This window comes from Myotis brandtii, unplaced genomic scaffold, assembly GCF_000412655.1.
Source record: "Myotis brandtii unplaced genomic scaffold, ASM41265v1 scaffold356, whole genome shotgun sequence".
NCBI lineage: Eukaryota > Metazoa > Chordata > Mammalia > Chiroptera > Vespertilionidae > Myotis > Myotis brandtii.
This window is the reverse complement of record NW_005363687.1, coordinates 2,430,251-2,450,329: the sequence shown is the minus strand read 5'-3', so window position 1 is coordinate 2,450,329 and position 20,079 is coordinate 2,430,251. Positions and strand designations below refer to the sequence as shown.

At 36.8% G+C, this 20,079-nt stretch overlaps 1 protein-coding gene across 1 annotated transcript in view; it reads right to left on the bottom strand.

The window, feature by feature from the left end:
• NRG3 (neuregulin 3) overlaps positions 1-20,079 on the bottom strand; it is a 1,093,034-nt gene that overhangs the window by 105,768 nt on the left and 967,187 nt on the right. The window contains exon 5 of the mRNA XM_014544204.1: positions 12,390-12,416. Coding sequence (XP_014399690.1) covers positions 12,390-12,416 — 27 coding nt within the window. The remainder of the gene's footprint in view (positions 1-12,389; positions 12,417-20,079) is intronic.

Below are 20,079 nucleotides of genomic sequence, written 5' to 3'. Positions count from 1 at the left end.
TTCTGAAGCATCCACATTTAATGTGTTAAGCGATTTCACCGACAATAAGAACTTGGCTTTAAAATACTTCATCAATTTCTCTGACAGCGGGACTCATCGTGCCCAGAACCAATGAGTTTACAGAATGCAGTTTCCATGTTAAATATTCATAGCTGCCAAGAGATAATTTGGGGAAAGCTTAGCATTATTTCTGCCTAATTTTCATCATGTAATAAGCAGAGTTACACCTGGAGACACACAAAATGCCCTTACTCCAATCCCTCCTGTTCACCAATCCCATTAATTCTGCTTATCTTTCTGCAATGCTCATATCCACTTTAATTCAGCCTTCATAGGGAATGAAGTGTGGAATAGAAATGATCAGTAGTGGGCTACTCTTCATTGTGATTATGGCCCCAAAGGTAGGGTTGCCAGATAAAATACTCAACACCCAGTTAATTTAAATTTTGTAAGCAACAAACAGCTTTTTTATATAGATATGCCCAATGCAATTCATCAAACATATCTAAGCTAAACTATTGTGGGTTTTTTTGTGTATCTAAAATTCAAATTTAAGCAAGGATTCTGCATCTTTATTTGCTAAATCTGGCAACTGTATACACAATGCATCTTCTAGAGTTGAGGTCCAAGTTGAGTATATGGATGTCCCTGACTCAGTGTGCTTGGAGCCCAGCATAGGGGCAGTGAAGAGAACACACCATCTTCAATTATGCTGGTGGGGGAACACTATGGGATGAATTTGGGCTTCAGAGACATTTGATGTAGATTATAATTCATCTTTGCTGTTTATCAGTTAAGCATATGGCTTTTACTTCCATTGACCTTGTTTCTTCATGTGTGCAATAAAAAAATTAGCTTACTAGGCTTCTTAGACTAACTTTCTTTGCCCTGCATCCTGTGTCTTTGTTCCAAATATGGATAGTTTCCTTGAACACATACCAAGTAGCTCCTCAAATGTGGTATACCCACAGGATGCTAAAAAAATTAAATTAAATTAAATTAAAGAAATACAGGATCAATGTTTTCCAGACCAAAAGCCAGCCACTCATATTGTAGTGATTTTCTATATCACATGTTTAAGATACCAAATGACTTTGAAAGATAAAATGAGATAATTCATGTGAAATCATCTACCATGCCCATAAGTTATACAATAGTCAGCAAATGTTAATTCCCTTCCCTCCATCTTTCTTAAGTGCTTGCAAGCTTTGTAATAAAAAGAGTCTATATTCAATATGCTTTCAACACAGTGCAGTCTCCTGCTTCAGGACTCATCCAAAGAAATAAAGTCAATGAAATCCTTCTGAGAAGAGTGAATGAGACATGTGATAGGGCAGCGTCACTAGACAAGCATCTCTGGACTTTCTTCACGTATGTCTGATCCTATTGGAAATACTAATACACGGAAGGCAGCCACCCTGCATAACCAGGTTGAATATTAAAGGCGTCTTCTTTGAAGTAAAATTCTGATTAAGGAACTTTAGATTTCAGAGACATTACTCTTTAGAGAGCTAATCCTGTGATCTTGGCTGACATTCACTGGAATGCTCTGGAAAATGGTTGTCATTCTATAAGATATTGTTAGAGTCCCTACATAGCAAAGAAAGAAACACTAATATTCAATTTCCCCTTTCCAGAAGAATCAGAGTGACGTTGACAACTTAAAGAAGTCCAAGACAGCATATAGGTCAGAAATCACCACCCCTGAAGCTGCTCCAGGAATAACAAGTAGTTACAATAGCTCACCTTGAGCACTTCGTAAGTGCCAGGCTTTATGTGTTTTGATCTGCAAACAACTCTATGAATTTGGTAGTGCCATCATCCCACGTAGACAGATTGGGAACCCCAGGAATAGATAAGATAAATCCCTTGCCTGGGTCATACAAATACTAAAATGGTGGTGCCAGAATGAACTGAAGTCTGTGTGTCCCTTTATGTCAAAGTTTCTCTTCATGTAGGCAGAGACCTTCTTCTTCAGAATCATGCTACAGCTGAAGAGCCTGGAACCTGTCCCAGAACTACCTCATCAGATGTCTAAGGCTGAGAACGGGGATTTACATTTATGACAAGCTGCCTAGTGCCTGGGATAAGAGTTAAAGTTGAGAACTTTTGAATTACGTGATTTTGCCTACCTAGGTTATTCCATTATTCTCAGCTAGCTCAACATTTAACTAAGCAACTAATAGAAAACACAAACCTCTAAGTGAAAACAACTAACTCCTGACATATTCTATAGGAAGACACCTGCTCAAGCAGGGTCTCTAGGACACTGGTCCACTTCCAGGACTGCACAAAACGCCCAAGTGAGTTGGAAGCTACACTTTGAGAAAACCTCATGTGCCACCCACCACTTAAACAGGGGAAATCTCCAAAATGAATTTTGGAACACTTAGTATTATTTGGTAAGTGACTGACTGAGAGTTATCTAGAACCAAACAGCATGGCCTTGGGTTTCATTGATACTTTGTTTATACTGTCTGTTTTTTAAAATTATTTAAGAAACTTAAGAGTTAAGCAAATCATATATTTAAATTCATTTTAAATCATTAACTCAGCGAACATTTATTGAGCTATTATAGTTATGCTGACCATTGCATCTCTTATAAGTTGCAGCAATGAGTAAATTCTGTTCTCACAGAACTTATTTTCCCGTAGGGAGACTTATAATAAAAAAATGAACAAATAACTCAGTTAGACAGTGATAAATCCTATGGGGGGGGAGAGGCTAATATGAATGAGATAGAGAAGACATAAAATAGGGTGGCTAGGGAAATGCATGTTAACTGAAGCCTTTATTATGAGGAGGAAACATGCATGTGCAGGTGAATAAACTAGTTAACACTGAGAGAACAACTAGTGCAAAGGCCTTGAGGTAGATAGAAGAACAAGGAGAAGGTGGATGCAACAGAAATCTAGTGAGCTTGGCAGAAAGTGAATCAGGAAAGTAGGCACTGCCAGATCAAGGTGCACTTAGCATGGCAACCTATGGTGTCTGTACTATATTTCATCCTAAATCCATTAGAAAGTTTCATGCAGGGAATGCCATGATTGATTTACAATGTAAATAAAAAGTTTTGTGTCATTTAAATCATAATGCAGTTTGCCTTTGTTAATAAGAACCAATATTTCCAAACACATAGCCTCATCCTAGTACTGTTAATTTTAACATCTTCATTAGGGTGTTTCCTCTTCTGCCCATAGAAATCTTACCCTTCACGCAAAGGCCAGTTCAATGTCCACTGTGCCCAAGGCTCTGCTGCTTGCACCTCATCCCCATGCTTCTCCAGGCATTCTGCCCTTGATTCTATTTCTGTGCTTGACACAGAATAAGTGGACATTCATCTTTATAACATCCACAGTTGTTCAAAGAGCAAGCATTTGGAGAAAAATCCTGAGCTTGGCCCATTGGCTGGGATTTTGTATGCAATGCCTTAAGGCAACCTTGCATATAGCTCCTGACAGAATAAGCAAATGGAAATCTAATCTCTCTCCTGCTGTAAACCTCTGAAGGCTTCCTTTCACAGGATAAAAAAAAAAAAATACTTCTCTAAAGCGCTTAGAGCAGCGGTTCTCAACCTGTGGGTCACGACCCCTTTGGCCGTCGAATGACCCTTTCATAGGGGTCGCTTAAGGCCATCAGAAAACACATATATAATTACATATTGTTTTGTGATTAATCACTATGCTTTAATTATGTTCAATTTGTAACAATGAAAATACATCCTGCATATCAGATATTTACATTACGATTCATAACAGTAGCAACATTACAGTTATGAAGTAGCAACGAAAATAATTTTATGGTTGGGGGTCACCACAACATGAGGAACTGTATTAAAGGGTCGCAGCATTAGGAAGGTTGAGAACCACTGGCTTAGAGGTCATCATAATCAGCTCTGTCCTGATTAACCAACCAATCATTTACCACACTCCCTTTTATGTGCATTATGTTTCTCTAATTACCCAAGACTTCTTGTCATTCCCTAAAGCCCCTGTGCTTTTCCATCTCTTATTTACTACGTTCTTCCTTGTCCCTTTCCTTCATGTTTTCTTCTGTCATGTCCCATCTGTAGGGACACTTTTTATTCTTCCACTTACAGGTGTCCCTGACTGTTCCAATGATATATGGTTATGTCTTCATCTGTGCTTTCTCTCAGAATTTATCAGAGTAGAGTATGGCTCTTAAAGTCCTAACTCTATGAAACATGCTTCTCTGGGAAATTAATTCAGAAAATGTTGCCTAGAACACCCTTCTCATGAGATTCATTAATGGATGGATGTATATGGAAGACTTTTTGAAACTGCGCAGCACAGGAACAGAGCCTAGCATTGAATTCTATATATTTGCTTATTTATGTGCGTAGGAACATATTAACATCCTGCAGATGTTTGGGGAACACTTCTTTTAAGTTTTGTAAAAGAAAAAAATATCACCAAAAGAAAACACCAACCAATAGTTCAACTAAATCCTTTTTGTACTGAACTGCAATAATTGGTTTACAAGTGCATCCTGTACACTGCATTGTAAACTACTTGAGAATCTGTCTTACTTGTCTTTGTGTGGCTCTGGCCCAGCATGGGCCTGACTTCCCAAAGGGGCTTCACACATTCTGATTGGCTGAATCATCATGAGCTCACAAAGCAGACTCTGCTGGTTGAGAAGAGCCTGAGTCGCCTTCACTTTGCTGCATTTTCTGATGTTCTGTCCTCATCCATTTGTTTCTCTCTATTATTCGACAGATTCACCCCAGCTTCTGAAGCAACTGTCAGGGAGGACTGCATATATAACTTCATTGGGAATTACTTAACAATGACAATCTGAACATCTTTGCTGCTCATTTTTTCCTGTTTTCTAGCACATCCCAGGAGATCTTTGCAACCTATATACATTTAGAGCTATATACATTTTGGAACTTATATATATTTTAGATAATTAACATGTATATGTAATCAACTTGATTCTGGTTACAATCTCAAATTCATTTTGAGTCCAATCTGACCACAAAAAAACACACAATCCTTTCTGTTTGATCTTATTTCAATCTAATACATTACACTTTATAAAAAAGTTCAATAATTTTGTAAGTGTTTAAGCTATGTGTTTGTTTATGTCATTAAATCAAAATGTTGCCCTAGAAGCAACTGGAAACTATACTCATGACTGTTCTTGATCCTTCATATACCATTTTATAGCCCCAAACCCATCTATCACTAAATTGATATAAATCTATACCATATTACAAAAGAAGTTCATAAGAGTCTATCCAAGGTTTTATTGAATTCTATAAATTCACTTTCTGTATAGAACAGTGATGGCGAACCTTTTTAGCTCAGTGTGTCAGCATTTTGAAAAACCCTAACTTAACTCTGGTGCATGTCACATATAGAAATTTTTTGATATTTGCAACCATAGTAAAACAAAGACTTATATTTTTGATATTTATTTTATATATTTAAATGCCATTTAACAAAGAAAAGTCAACCAAAAAAATGAGTTTACGTGTCACCTCTGACACACGTGTCATAGGTTCGCCATCACTGGTATAGAAACTCTCAATCTAGTCATTTATCAGCTTTATAAAAGTACATTAATTTAGCAAACATGTAGTGGTCAACTATGTAAATATGTAATCTTTCAGTGAACAGCACTTTTTTCAAATGGTTCACAACAAATACCTTCTCAGTGTCTACCAATGAGCCTTTATTAACCAATTCTGGAATCTAGTTTCAAATTGTTTTTATAGAAATATCCATTTTCTCCTTTGTAGAAATCACAACTAAAATGTCTGCAAATTTTCTATCATATCTCTGGATTATAGCCATTCCTCAAAGAAGATCACTGAAAGTTTTCAATTTCACCTTTACATTTTGTCAGAATTTAATTCATTTGACTTAGTGATCAAGACTTTTTTTTAGAGACTTTTACTTCTAACCACTGGATGTACTGATATGTGCTAATGACTTAGATTAATCACGTATAGTTAAGCCAAAATATTATCTTTATTATGTATGACCAGGGAGTTTTGGTAATAACAAATTCAAGTCATCTCTTCCAAAAACAAAAATAAGAATAACAAAAATAATTAGAGAGACTGAATTATTAATACTTGTACGGAGAAACATGATATGGACCCTCACTTACCCCCCCCCCAAAAAAAAAAGATTCTATTTCTATGGAAAGCAACCTCACAGGGTGATCTGATTATAAATTCCTAACTGAGCAGGTCATGGTGGATAGTCATGCCCCAGGCATATAGCTTCTTTAGTGAAAGGTTTATCTTTGCCTCAAACAAGCCCTGTCCATTGTTTCTTTGCATCCAGGCCAACACACTTTTGAGAAAAAGGTAACTACCCTCAAGAAAGCATGACATCTTGTTAACTATCCTGTAATCCAATTCCCACCTTGCTTTTTTCCACCTTCGTATAATCTTCCTTACTTTTCCTTCTTAATCTCAAGTGCCTAAAAAAAATAATTTTAAAAAGCTGCAAAACTGTTATTTTGCTGAGCATTTGAGATCTTGCTCTGTGGCATATGTCATTAGTTTGGCTCAAATAAGCTCTTACAAAAATACTCTACAGGCTTGGACATTTCCCACATTGACAGTGTCACAAAAAATCAGTGTAAAGAGAGAGCTAGTGGTCATATTGATAAAGAGAAAAGTCAGTGAGAAAACAAGATGGTGCAAATGTTTCTTCAGCAGAACCTTGGCAGGTCATTGGAGAGATGGTTCAATCTATTGGCAAATGTCTCCCATCAGGGGATATGGACCTTTATACCCAACAGCATTCAACAGTAGGACCTCCCAACTAATGTTCCTAACATAGTCTGTAATCACAAAGAAACCTGCAAATACAGTACAACTTTTGTGGGTTATCCTTCATGAGAGACTGCAATGACCAGAAATGTGAGCCTTTTTGTACACTTGGCAATTATAGTTTTGAATGTAAAGTTATAAGCTGGCATTTGGTTCATTTATTATTTTCTTACAGCTTGGAAAATTTGAGTTATTTACACAAGATTCTTATGACCTCATGGTGTTTGGAAAACATTACCTTCAAACCTTAGGACTAGATACAGAACTGCCTTGCCATCAAAAACACTGCCATAGGACAACCTCTTTGAGTAATCCTGAAGCCCTTATTCTGTGGCATGCCCAGTAATTAGTCATCAGTAGAATTCAAGAGATCTGGTAGAAGATAGACTTTGGTTCAAATCTTGTATTTGCAAACTTCCTTGTTCTTTGAACTAGATATTTCACCTAACTGTACCACAGTTTTGTCATTTATAACATAAGGATGTAATGGTAAGTAGTTCCTACCTGATGTATTTTTGGAGGGAGTTCAATGAAAGAATGTAAATTTTGTGACACATGTCAAGCATTAAATAATGTTAACTTATATTACTCTGGCATATCTGATTTCTCATGTAGTTTAATATAAGAAAAACTAGAAAAATATTTTTTATCATAACGTCTCTACAAACACACATACAAATATATTTGTGCATAAATTCCAATTTTATTTTATAACAAAACATGATATATTCAAATGAATGAAAACATCTTTGTTCATATAAGTCTAAGTTAGAGATTTCAGCCCAGATAAAAATGATCCTTACTTGTATATCTCTAATAAAATTCAAAAATTAAGGTATCTTATGAATTCATTTGACCAACATGTGAGCCTGTCAGATTTAAATGAACATGCTCCAATTCATTCAAAATAAGCAAGGTCACATTAAGGAAAATATCCTCACTTCATATAATCCAAACAGAGTTAGAAACTTTTTTTTGTTTTTTTTGTGTGTGTTTTTTTTAACCTGGGGGATGAATATATGATACTCAATATATGGGAAAGTTTAAGAAATAACTTTGTCAATTTTGTATCTGTACACATTTAAACTGTAAACATTTCTAAGCCTCTCATTATATAAAACTCAGTGTTTCTTCTTAAACTTCAAAATATATAAATTCTTTCAGAGAAAATTTAAAAGATTTTAGTTAGCAATCTGATTTTTCTCAAGTTTCATAAAATTTTGATGTTTAAAAATATATACTAGAGTTTACTCAGATTTTGCATATATTATGCTATCCTAGAAACAATGTCAAATCACAAACAATACATTTAACTGACAGTTCATTTTATTTTTCCATATAAGAATGAATCACATTTGCATGAAAGGTTTCCTACAAGATCCATAGCTCTCCCTGTGGCTTGATAATATGTTTTCAAATGGCATTGCACCTGTTTTTATACAAACATCTTTGATGCCTAGAGTACCCAATGTGTCAGGGCATTGTCAGAGAAATAGCGCATGACAAACAGCTTAAATGGATGTAATGAGATATGCTCCATGACTGAGCACCCAACACAGTAACCAGATAGTTCTCAGATGAGACATGCCTCTGCATGATCAATGTGCCTTCCACACTTTGCCAATCTGATGTGCCCTTTGGCCATCTGGATTATCGCTTGGATTTCTCACACACCTCAGTGAGTACTTGTCTATTCCATCTCCTGATCTGTTCACACTTTGAGGAAAAGTTCAAACATCTGACTCAAGATTCTCAATTTTCCCTCATGCATGCATGAATGAGTAGGCTAAGTCATGAATTCAAAAAATCTTTTTTGATTATTGGTTTAATATGAATTAATTTTTTTCACAAACATTTCACAATTTTGTGTTTTCGTGCACCTTCAAATTACACTAGTTAACTTTTTTTTAACTACAATTGTATTCCAGAGTGGTATTTGTTGTTGAAATTTCCATTTGTAGCAATCCCAGAAGCACCATTAAGAGAAATTCATGAACATAATTAAGGAAAAATCCTTTTGAATGCTGACAGTTTTATGGCCATTGGGTTTGGCACGGCTTATTCAATAGGATAGTTATTCTTTACAATTAATACATCGATTCAGAAAACTTTTTGGTTAAGTGTTTTTAGTGCAGCTGATATTCTCTCTAGTAGAAAGAAGTGACTCTAGAGACCTCATAGACCAGATAGACTGAAGCAGAAACCTCACTCTCAAGTGGAAGCGAATGAGTATGTATAGCTCTGGACTGTGGCATCACTGGGCACAGTTGCTCTGCTTTGGCTGGTACTCAGCTTAAATGTTTCTTCCTCTGGGAGGTTGTCTCTGAACTTCCCAAGCCCATTTAGCTTCTTTATTATATTTTGCCTATGTCATTTTTATTCATAGCACCTCTTATATCACCTCAAATACATGTAGCTTTCTCTCTTTTTTAGGATCAGAGCCCTTAGACTTAAAGGGATATGGGTTCTATATCTGTATCTTCAGTATCTTATATGACTGGCACATAGTACAATACGTGTATGCTGGTTAAATAATAATAATATTCTTGAAGCATATGACTTGGAGTTCCCTGCTATAAAAAGGAATTTGTATGAAGCATTCAGGTTTTGAGTCTGATCAACGAGGGTGCGCATAGATGTGGCTCCTGGGTAACAAAGACTTGGAAAGAAGGCATCTGTGTTTCTGATTATCACCTTGTGACCCATGTTCCAACTCAAGGCAAGATGAAATTAACATTGCCCACGGAAAGAATGATAAAGTTGAGAGTAAAGGTGTTCAGAACTCATTAAAGCAGAACTGGCACTGATTATTTTCCGGCACCACCATATACCTTTGTGATTTAAGCTATGCCGACATCTCTGCTTCCCAACTGAATTGATACCTAGAGATGCCTTGTTACTGGGATGATGTCACCTTCAATGGAAGAACTTTTATTTATGTGAATTCTAAAATCTCAAGTTAAATATGAAAATATTTGTTTTCAAAGCAACAAAAATAATTTTACATATTCAGTTAGAGCAACCTGTGAGGGTAAGTAGTGTCTAGAACTAGTGAGATCAGCAAAAACAGTTTATTTACTAACCTGTTCAACATTACAAACAATCCTTCATTAGTCGCCACTATCTATATGCATATGTCCTCCCTTCAACTCCGACTTGTTGCCCATCCACTTTCCTCCATGGCCATCTCTACTGCTGGAGTCAATATTCACACACAGAGAACCCATCGCCTAGAAGGCTTTACAGCAAGATTCACTATGTTCTTAGTCTTGAGTTGCATATAGATGATCTACATAATATTTTTTGTACTTTTTACCAACTGGTTAGTCCATTATTTTAAATTTTTAATGAACTCTTAATACATATCTTGGTTCTTTAGCAAATTATTATGCTTTAAGGTGCCAGTGTCCTCAGGACAAGAGGTCCTAACCTAAGGAAAAGTTAATTATCACTTTCAGCAGTGATAATCAACATTGATGTAGCAATTTCTGTTTACTATAACCATGGCCACCCACTTGTGGGATCTGAAGCTACCCATCCCCACCCACCACCCATGAGCTATCTCCTGCATCTGCAGTCACTGTGCTACATAAACTGAACTGAAGCCTCTATCCTCAAAGCCTGCAATCACCACAGTCCAATGGGGCAAATTTCCCTATCCACTATGGCCGGTACCCATCATCCTCAAAGTGACTGTTGATGCTGGAACCTCATTGCTGCTCATCCTTACCATCATCAGTAAATGAGGAAAGTATCAACCAATCATGTGTCCTTCTCAACATACAATTTATACTCTACTGCTTGACCATGACCATAAATTTCTGTACTTCCTAGCCCATATGACTACAGCTTCCTTTCCATGCCAACAACTACTTTGATTACTCCCACGATGACTACTCATTGATTCCATTGAGATAAAACACCCTTTCTTCACTTCTTTCCATACCCACCTTACATTCCAGAAAGCTTCATTTGAATATTATCCTCAATTTCATTGCCCTTAGGAGTTTTCATCACCTCAATTTAAAAAATCCCAACCTGCAGGAGTTAAGCTGTGTTGTCCGCTTTTTCTATAATCTAATACTGAGATAACAGAGCACTAATAAATAATATCACACAACAGAGAGATTCAATTCTCATTTAAATATGCAATCACTAATCACTAAGTAACCCTAAAACTTCCAGCAATACAACCACTAAATTGACATCTCCCAGATATAACAAAGGCATCCAGAACTCAACATTTCCGAACTTAATCTAGGAAACATTTCTCATAAATTTGTTCCTTTCCCAGTATTGTTTTTCAGTAGATGGGTCCACATTTTATCTAAATATGAAAACTATAAACCCTGCAGTCATCCTAGGAATTTCCTTTTTCTAACCTGCAACCTCAATTCATCTCAACTACTTGTTGATATCATGTTTTAAATATCTATCATTTCTATCCTATATCTTGCTTGGCATTGGTATTAAGAAACTTGCAATTTTATAGTTATCAGTATTATTATCTGATTATCATCTGTAAATTTACTAGAATATAAGCCCCATTGAACCAGGATTTTTCAGTCCATTTTTACTCATTATTTTATCTCTAGCATTTTGCAGTTTTTTGTGGTTTTTTTTTACTTACAGTGAGCACTAGATAAATATTTTCTGAATAAATAGGTGAACGAATAAATGAATACAAGTAAATGTATGTATCACAATAAACATATTATGTATGAATCAAGTATTCATATCCTTACCATGTAAGAGAAAATCGAAAGCTTAACAAACATCAATTAAGCAGAGAATTATGAGTTTGGAAGTAAATTTAGGTCATCTCCATTTAACTAACTTCAACTCTTAAGGATCTTTCCACTTTAGCACCATGATGCATATCAACCTCATGCAAAACCTTTTTATCCATTGCATTTTTAATTTAGACTCAGAAAAGTATGACCCATTCTTAATGTAATTATCTATGGATATAGAGAATAATTCCCGTGGAAGGCATTCTAATGCTTTTAAAAACACACCATTCACTGCAAGTACTTTCAAAAGAAATATTTTAATTTTGTAAAATGAAAAGTTTCTATAGTCAGTACTCACAATTAAGATTGGTACCAAACTGTATCCAAAGCAATCATCATGTGAAAGGAAAAGGAATTAGAGCAGAAAATAACAAAAGTGACATTTTTAAACCATCACAGTTATTCTCTATCTTTTATTGAGTGTTTGCCATCTTGTAAACATTGTGCTAAGCAATTTATACATGCAGTAAAAGAGGAACGATTATTATCCCTATTTTACGGATAAGAAAATTGAGAATTAGAGCAAACAATCAATGCCAGGAGCCAAATCTAACTTCTGTAGGATTCCAGAGCTGCACTTAACATTAAATTGACTTCCCAATAAGTAGTTAAGCCTTTCATTTTGAGCCATTACTTAGTGAAAAATAGACAAAAACATTTTTTTCTACTAATAGCATCTGATAATGAAACATTTCAAGTATAATTAGATGGAAAAGGAGAACAAAAACATTTCAAACTTCACATTTTCCCAGATTTTTAAGAAGCAAATGTTTATTCTTACCCATGAATTCAATCCCCAAGTGGTCTGCTACACAGAAGTCAGCATGTAAGAAAGGGAAACAGAAAAAGAAATGATGATTAGAAAAAATTCCACATGGAAATCAATGTGTATCAGACTCCCAATTTAAGGGTAAAAAATGTGTCTCAATTTTAACTGCATATTTTTGGGGGAAAGATAATTTACAATTGCTCACAATAAGGGGTGCTCTGAACATGATTGGTATTTCCCCAAAGCCTGAAACTTTAGGTGGAATAATATTGCATCTGTTACCAAGTATGTGAAGTATAAAGTTAGGCCTCAAGAAAGAAAGAAATGTTCACACAAACAATATCTGGTACTAAATTTATTTTTAGAAATCATGGTATTTTATGTAAAACTAGAGGTCCAGTGCAAGAAAATTCATGCACTTGGGGGGGGGGTGTCCCTCAACCCAACCTGCGCCCTCTCACAGTCAGACATCCTTAGCACTGCCAAGGAGGCAGAAAATCCTTAGCACTGCAAAGGAGGCAGGAGAGGCTCCTGCCACTGCCACTGCGCTTGAAACCTTCAGCTCGGCTTGTGGCTGAGCGGAGCTCCCCCTGTGGGAGCGCACTGACCACCAGGGGGCAGCTCCTGCATTAAGTGACTGCCCCCTGGTGGTCAGTGTGCATCAAAGCGACCAGTCATCCTGGTAGTTCCACTATTAGGGTCAATTTGCATATTACCCTTTTATTATTAGAATGACTACTTGTTTAACATATACTTATTGTACTCTCTGCTATAAGTAGAGAACTTTTATATGATTGGCCTCCACCACATGCTGATCACCTTCACAAAAAAGCAATAATGTTGTATTTTTCCCTGTTATTTGTTAGATGAGAAAACTGCACTTCAGCAAGATTAAAAATCTTACATTGGCCCCAAAAGATGAGGTAGATCTAGGGCACAAATCCAGTCGATCTGACCCCCAAGCCCTCTGACTGTTAAGCTCTGCCACTTCCTACCAAAAATGAATGACTATGTACCATGTACATGTGGGCTGCCCACTGTTTTACCAGATAATGTCTGCCTGTGATCAGCAGAGTGATAAACTGAGCCCAGCTATGCCCAGGTGTTCGGCCTTAGATGTCTAATCATCTAGATTAGCAGTTCTCAACCTGTGGGTCATGACCCCTTGGGGGTCAAACGACCCTTTCAAAGAGGTCGCCTAATATCATCAGAAAACACATATATAATTACATATTGTTTTTGTGATTAATAACTATGCTTTAATTATGTTCAATTTGTAACAATAAAATTGGGGGTCACCACAACATGAGGAACTGTATTAAAAGGTTTCAGCATTAGGAAGGTTGAGAACCACTGATCTAGATGGTGCCTCATTTAATCATTCAATTATTCACTCATTCACTTTTTTATTTTATTATTATTATTATTATTATTATTATTATTATTATTTGTCTCCTTAGCCTACTACGCCATGGCTTTGATTCCGTTCACTTCTCTGTCCATCTCTGGCCACTCTCCAGCTGTCTGTCCCCCTCTGGGCCTCAGTCCCTCTCTCAGTCTTCCTCCACCTACCTCTGTTCCTTCCTCCAGGTGTGTCTCTCACTTCTCTGTCTCAGCCTCTCATTTCCCGTATCTCCCCGCAGGCTGCTGCCAGCTCCCTTCCAGGCCCGGAATGCACATCTGCTGAGAAGTCTCCTCCCCAAGAACATCCTCATCTCATTTATCTCTCCCACCGTCGCCACCACCAGCACCATCACCTTGCAGCTGCTGCCCTGGCCTCAGTTTCCCCGGACTCCCTCCTGTCTCAGTAAAGATTGGAGGCTCTTCTCACTGCACAGCCTGGTTACCCTTCCACTCATTCACTTTTTAAATTCATTTCATTAATGATGATTTCTGTTGCAGCAATATGTTACATAAATGAGAATAAATGAAAAAAGTATGGCTACAATTGTATTTGTTTCTAAGACTGATTACTGAGCTCCTTTTTATGAATTCTTTATTTAGCAAAGCAGTTTTCCTTTTTAGAAAATATGTATTTAGTTATCTTGAATAATTCAGTGTGTTTCCTATTTGTAAATAATTCATTTTTAATTTCATTGTGGTAAAATATATATATAGACTAAAAATTGTCATCTTAACCATTTTAAGTGTACAGTTCAGCATCATTAATTGCATTCACAATGTGGGCAAACATCACCACTATATTTCCAAAACTCTTCCATAACCCCAAAGAGAAACTGTACCCACTGAGCAATAATTTTGTATTTTCCCCTTTCTGCAGCCTCTGGTCATTTCTAATCTACTACTCTCTGTCTCTACAAATTTTCCTGTATATAGTTCATTTTTTCATCGATTAGTACCTATTTTAATTGAGAATGACTCATATAAAACAGATGGTAATGGAGTTTTTAAAAAGTAGATATATTACTTTCTTTACATGCCTTTTATTTTGACTGCTTAATATATACTGATAGATATTTAGCACACTTTCATGAAAAGACAAGATTTTTGTTCTCCAGTAATTCAGAAATCAGTGGGAGCTCACAGAGAAAAGGCTTTGGTAATTGTTAGTAACGGTGCTATAGTGCAAAACCAAAAAATGTATATTAGATGGAGGGGCCTAAAGTGCTCTGTGAAAGAATGGAGATTGTAGAAAAGTTGGCAAGCTTATGTTTCAGTTCTAATGTGAATAAGAATCTTCATTCTTTTAAAAAATATTTTAAATTGATTTTTAGAGAGAAAGGAAGGGAGAGGGAGAGATCGAGAAACATGAATGTGAGACAGCAATCGGCTGCCTCCTACACACTACCTCCTGTGGGGATTAAGCCAAAAACCTGGGCATGTGCCCTGACCAGAAATTGAACTGGAAACTTTTCAGTGTCTGGGACTGTGCTCAACCAACTGAGCCACTCAGCCAAGGCAGAAGCTTCATTCTTAATTTTTTGAGGAGCCTCCATACTGTTTTCCATAGTGGCTGTTCAAGTTTACATTCCCATCAGCATGAACGAATAAGGGCTCCCTTTTCTCCACAACCTATCCAACACTTGTTATTACTTGTGTTGCTGATAATAGCTATTCTAACAGGTATGAGGTGATATCTCATTGTAGTTGTGATTTGCATTTCCCTAATAGCTAGTATAGTTGAGCATCGTTTCATGTATCTGTTGGCTATTTGTATATCTTCCTAAGATAGGTATTTGTTCAGGCTCTCTGCCCATTTTTCTTATTGGATTGTTTGTTTAGTGTTGAGTTGTTTGAGTTCTTTATATATTTTGTATATGAATCCCTTGCCAAAGCTGTTGTTTGCAAATATCATCTCCAATTCGATTGGTTGCCTTTTTGTTTTGTTGGCAGTGTTTCTGTTGCTGCGCAGAAGCATTTTAGTTCGATATAGTCCCATTCATTTATTTTTGCCTTTACTTCCCTTGCCTGTGGGAAGATAAAACCATCTCTAAGACCAAGGACCATAAACTTAGTACCTATGTTTTCTCCTATGTAACTTCTTGTTTCAGCTCTTATATTTAGACTAGAGGCCCAGTGCATAAAATTTGTGCAAGGGATGGGAAGGTCCCTCAGCCTGGCCTACACCCTTTTGTAATCTGGGACCCCTCGGGGGATGTCTGATTGCCGGTTTAGGCCCGATCCTGCAGGGAAGGCCCAATCTCGCAGGAATCCCTGCGGGATTGGGCCTAAACTGACAGTCGACATCCCTTTTCACAATCTGGGATTGCTGCCTCCTAACTGCCTGCCTGTCTGATTGTTCCTAACTGCTTGCCTGCCTGCCTGATAGCCCCTAACCATTCACCTGCCTGCCTGATCACCCCTAACTGCCTCTGCCTTGACCCCTGCTACCACGGCTTTGCCCAGAAGGATGTCCAGAATGATGTCCAGAAGGTCGTTTGGCTGTCCAATCTAATTAGCATATTATGCTTTTATTATTATAGATCTTTGATCCATTTTGAATTAATTTTTGTATAAGGGGCAAACAGTAACCTAGTTTCATTCTTTTGCATGTAGCTTTCCAATTTTCCCAGCACCATTTATTGAAGAGGCTTTCTTTTCTCCATTGTATATTTTTTACTTCTTTGTCAAAAAACCATTTGCCCATATACATGTGGTTTTATTTCTGGGCTCTCAGTTCTGTTCCATTGGTCTGTGTCTGTTTTCTGTCAATACTATGTTGTTTTTATTATTGTAGCTCTGTCATATAATTTGAAGTCAGGAGTGTGATAACTCCAACTTCGTTCTTTTTTCTCAGGATTGCTTTGGCTATTCTGGGTTTCTGATTCCATACCAATTTGATGACATAATTTTTTAAAATTTATTTTTAGTGATTATAAAGAGAGACAAAGGAAGAGAGAGAGAGACCACTGTTTGTTTGTTTTTGTTTCACTTATTTATGCATTCATTAGTTGATTCCTATATGTGCCCAGACTGGATCAAAACCACAACCTCGGCATATCAGGATGACACTCTAATCAACTGAGCTACCCAACCAGGGCCAAATCTCATGATATTTTGTTCTATTTCTTTAAAAATGAAAGGCAGTGAGGGGATTAAGCAGAAACACACACACACACACATTTTTTAAATTCAATAAAAACAGCAGAATAAGAAGGACACAAACAGATACTTGTATACCACAGCAGCATTAATTGTAATAGTCAATAAGTGGAGACAACACATATGTCCATCAACTTATGAAAGGAGAAACAAAGTGTGATATTATCCATATAATGGGAAGTGATTTGGCATAAAAATGTATGACATACTGATATTTGCTACATGCATGAACTTTGAAAGCATCATACTGAAAAGCTAGATGCATAAAAGGACACATGTGGTATAGTTCCATTTATATTAAATGTCCAGAAGAAGCAAATTTATAGACAAGGAAAGTAGATTAATGGTTGCCAGCGGGGCACAGGGGTGGCGGAAGGGACAAATGGAGAGGGACTGCTCAGTGGGGCAGGGTTTCTTTTTGGAGTGATGAAAGTGTTCTGGAGTTAGATAATGATGATGGTTGCACAACAATGTGCGTATACTAAAGCCCTGAACTATGTTCTTTAAAATGGTTACAATGGTGAATTTTATGTTATGTGAATTTTTGCCTCAATAAAAAATATTAATCTGAATACAAAAAAGTTGCCATTGGAATTTTAACGGGGATTGCACTAAATCTGCATATTGCTTTGGGTAATATGGACATCTTAATATGTTTATCCTTCCAACCCATAAACATGGACTATCTTTCACATCTGTGTGATAGGAGATATGGAGAATCAAGCTCTGAGTCTGGAGATTGCACTAAGAAGTGGGTGGCATGTTTGATGAATTTGAGGGCAATCTCAATATTTTGAGATTGAAGAAATCAGATTTTGAAAATTATTCAAATACTTAAAGGTGTATGTAGAATTCTTAAAGAAAAAGAAATCTATTTTCTTTTAACATAGTAGAAAAGTTACACCTAATCAATATAGTTATAATGCTCAGAAATACTATCAAGCAAGGTGGCATTTGTATCCTTGGGTTTTAAAGGGAAATTCTTAATTTTTATAACAACATTTTTGTCACCAGTGAAACATACAAATAAAATGTTAGGTCTCAATGAAAATCTATCTGTCTTTCTCTCATGTGCACACACACAGACATTTCCATTCTTTTCTCAAAATGCTAAACACAAATCTTTATCACAGATTTAAAGATACTAATAGACTTTGTTTCATATAAAAGGATCAATAAAAATCCATGAAGACCACAACAGAAAAGCAATTAATTTTGTCAACTGAGTTACATAGGACCTAAACCACAGTATTTCTCATAACTCTTAATTACCGATATCTTAAAGCAAACAGTTTTCCTGGAACTATTCCAGGGTGCCTGAGAAAACCAAGAGGTGTATGGTGAGAATTAATCAACCAATCATCCACTTATTCATTCCTCAACAAACCATTTGCCAAGAACTGCACAGATACTGGGGTGGAAGAGAAGATACAGGACTTAAGCAAAAACATTTGATTTTCCTTATGGTGCATAGTATGGTGTATTATTTCCATATCTTTAATGGTTTGATTAACTTTTATATGTAAAAGTTATAGTTTTTTAGAATATTCACATCTTTTTATATAATAATGGCTACTATTTACTGAGCACTTACTATGTGCCAGGAACTGATTTAAATATTATCTTGCAGAAACTTATGAGAATAAGATTGTCATCATTCTCATTTTATAGATGAGGAATAGAGGCAGAGAGAGTTCAAGAAATTTCCCTTAATTTGGGACATGTGGAGGAAACCACATTGCTGGTAAGTGGTAGAAACACAATTGAACCTAAGCAGTTTGAACTTTAGCCACTTTTTATACTCAGGGCATACATTGGCCCTCTCTATGAAGAAAACCTAGTTTTTACAAAATTATCAGGTAATCAGATGCCCAGGGAAGAGTTATTTAATCCACTAAGAGAACAAATTGTTTTCAGGCACTGTACAAGCACCACTTATTGTCCTGTTTACCTTACATTTTGTTGTTGTTGTTAATTCTCACCCGAGGATATTTTTCCATTGATTTTTAAAAATATATTTATTGATTTCAGAGAGGGAGGGAGAGGGAGAGAAAGAGAGAGAGAAACATCAATGATGAGAGAGTATCATTGATCGGCTGCCTTCTGCATGCCTCCTACCCGCAACCCGGCCATGTGCCCTTGACCGGAATCGAACCTGGGACCCTTCAGTTCACAGGCAGACTCTCTATCCACAGGGCCAAACTGGCTAGGGCTCTATTGATTTTTAGAGAGAGTGAAAGGGAATGGGAGAGACAGAAAGAGAGAAACAGCAATGTGAGAGAGATACATCAATTGGTTGCCTCCTGCACATACCCTGATTGGTGCTGGGGATCGAGCCTACAACAAAGGTATGTGCCCTTGACTGGAATGGAACCTGAGACCCTGCAGTCCATGGGCTGACACTCTAACCACTGAGCAAAACCAGCTAGGACACACCTTAGGTATAGGAGGGTTTCCTCTCTCCAAGGAACCAAATTGGCAATTCATTATTTCTTTATTGATTATTAGTAAGATTTCTTTATACTAAGGTTGGCCTATTTGAAGTTGTTTGCTTGTATGTGTACCAAGGGATATACAGAGTTCTGTCTGAATGTTTGCCAAACTCTGAAGCAAAGGATCTTAAAATTGGCAATATATTTAACCAATGTCAGCAACTCTGCTGCATACCTTAAACATTCACAAGATTTGTGGTCTAGGTAGGTGACCTCAGTTTTATGTTTTTTACTTAGTATTCTGTAAAGTCAAAAACGCTTGGAAATTCAAGGCCCACACATTTCCAAAGTGTCCTGACTCGTGTGTGAGCAATTCAAAGCCTCTTGTTCACAGGTTAGACAGACATTCGGGGGTGACCAACAGTTTTCTGGGCGAGGGGGTGGGGGGGCGGAGGAAGAAGGGAGTGGGGAAAGGAGCAAGGTAAAGACCAGTAACAAAAACAATACTTGATTTGATTCCAATCTTAGGGAGGGAGGAGACAGGTTGTGATCCAACCTATGACGAAGAACTCACTGCAACGAGGCATTGGGACAATGAGACATGAATGTGAGTTCCAGTGTCATTCCTATATTAAAAGTAACTGAACAAGGCAATTCTATCATGTAACAGTCCAAAATATGGTATTTAAACCCTAGTTTCATGGAAT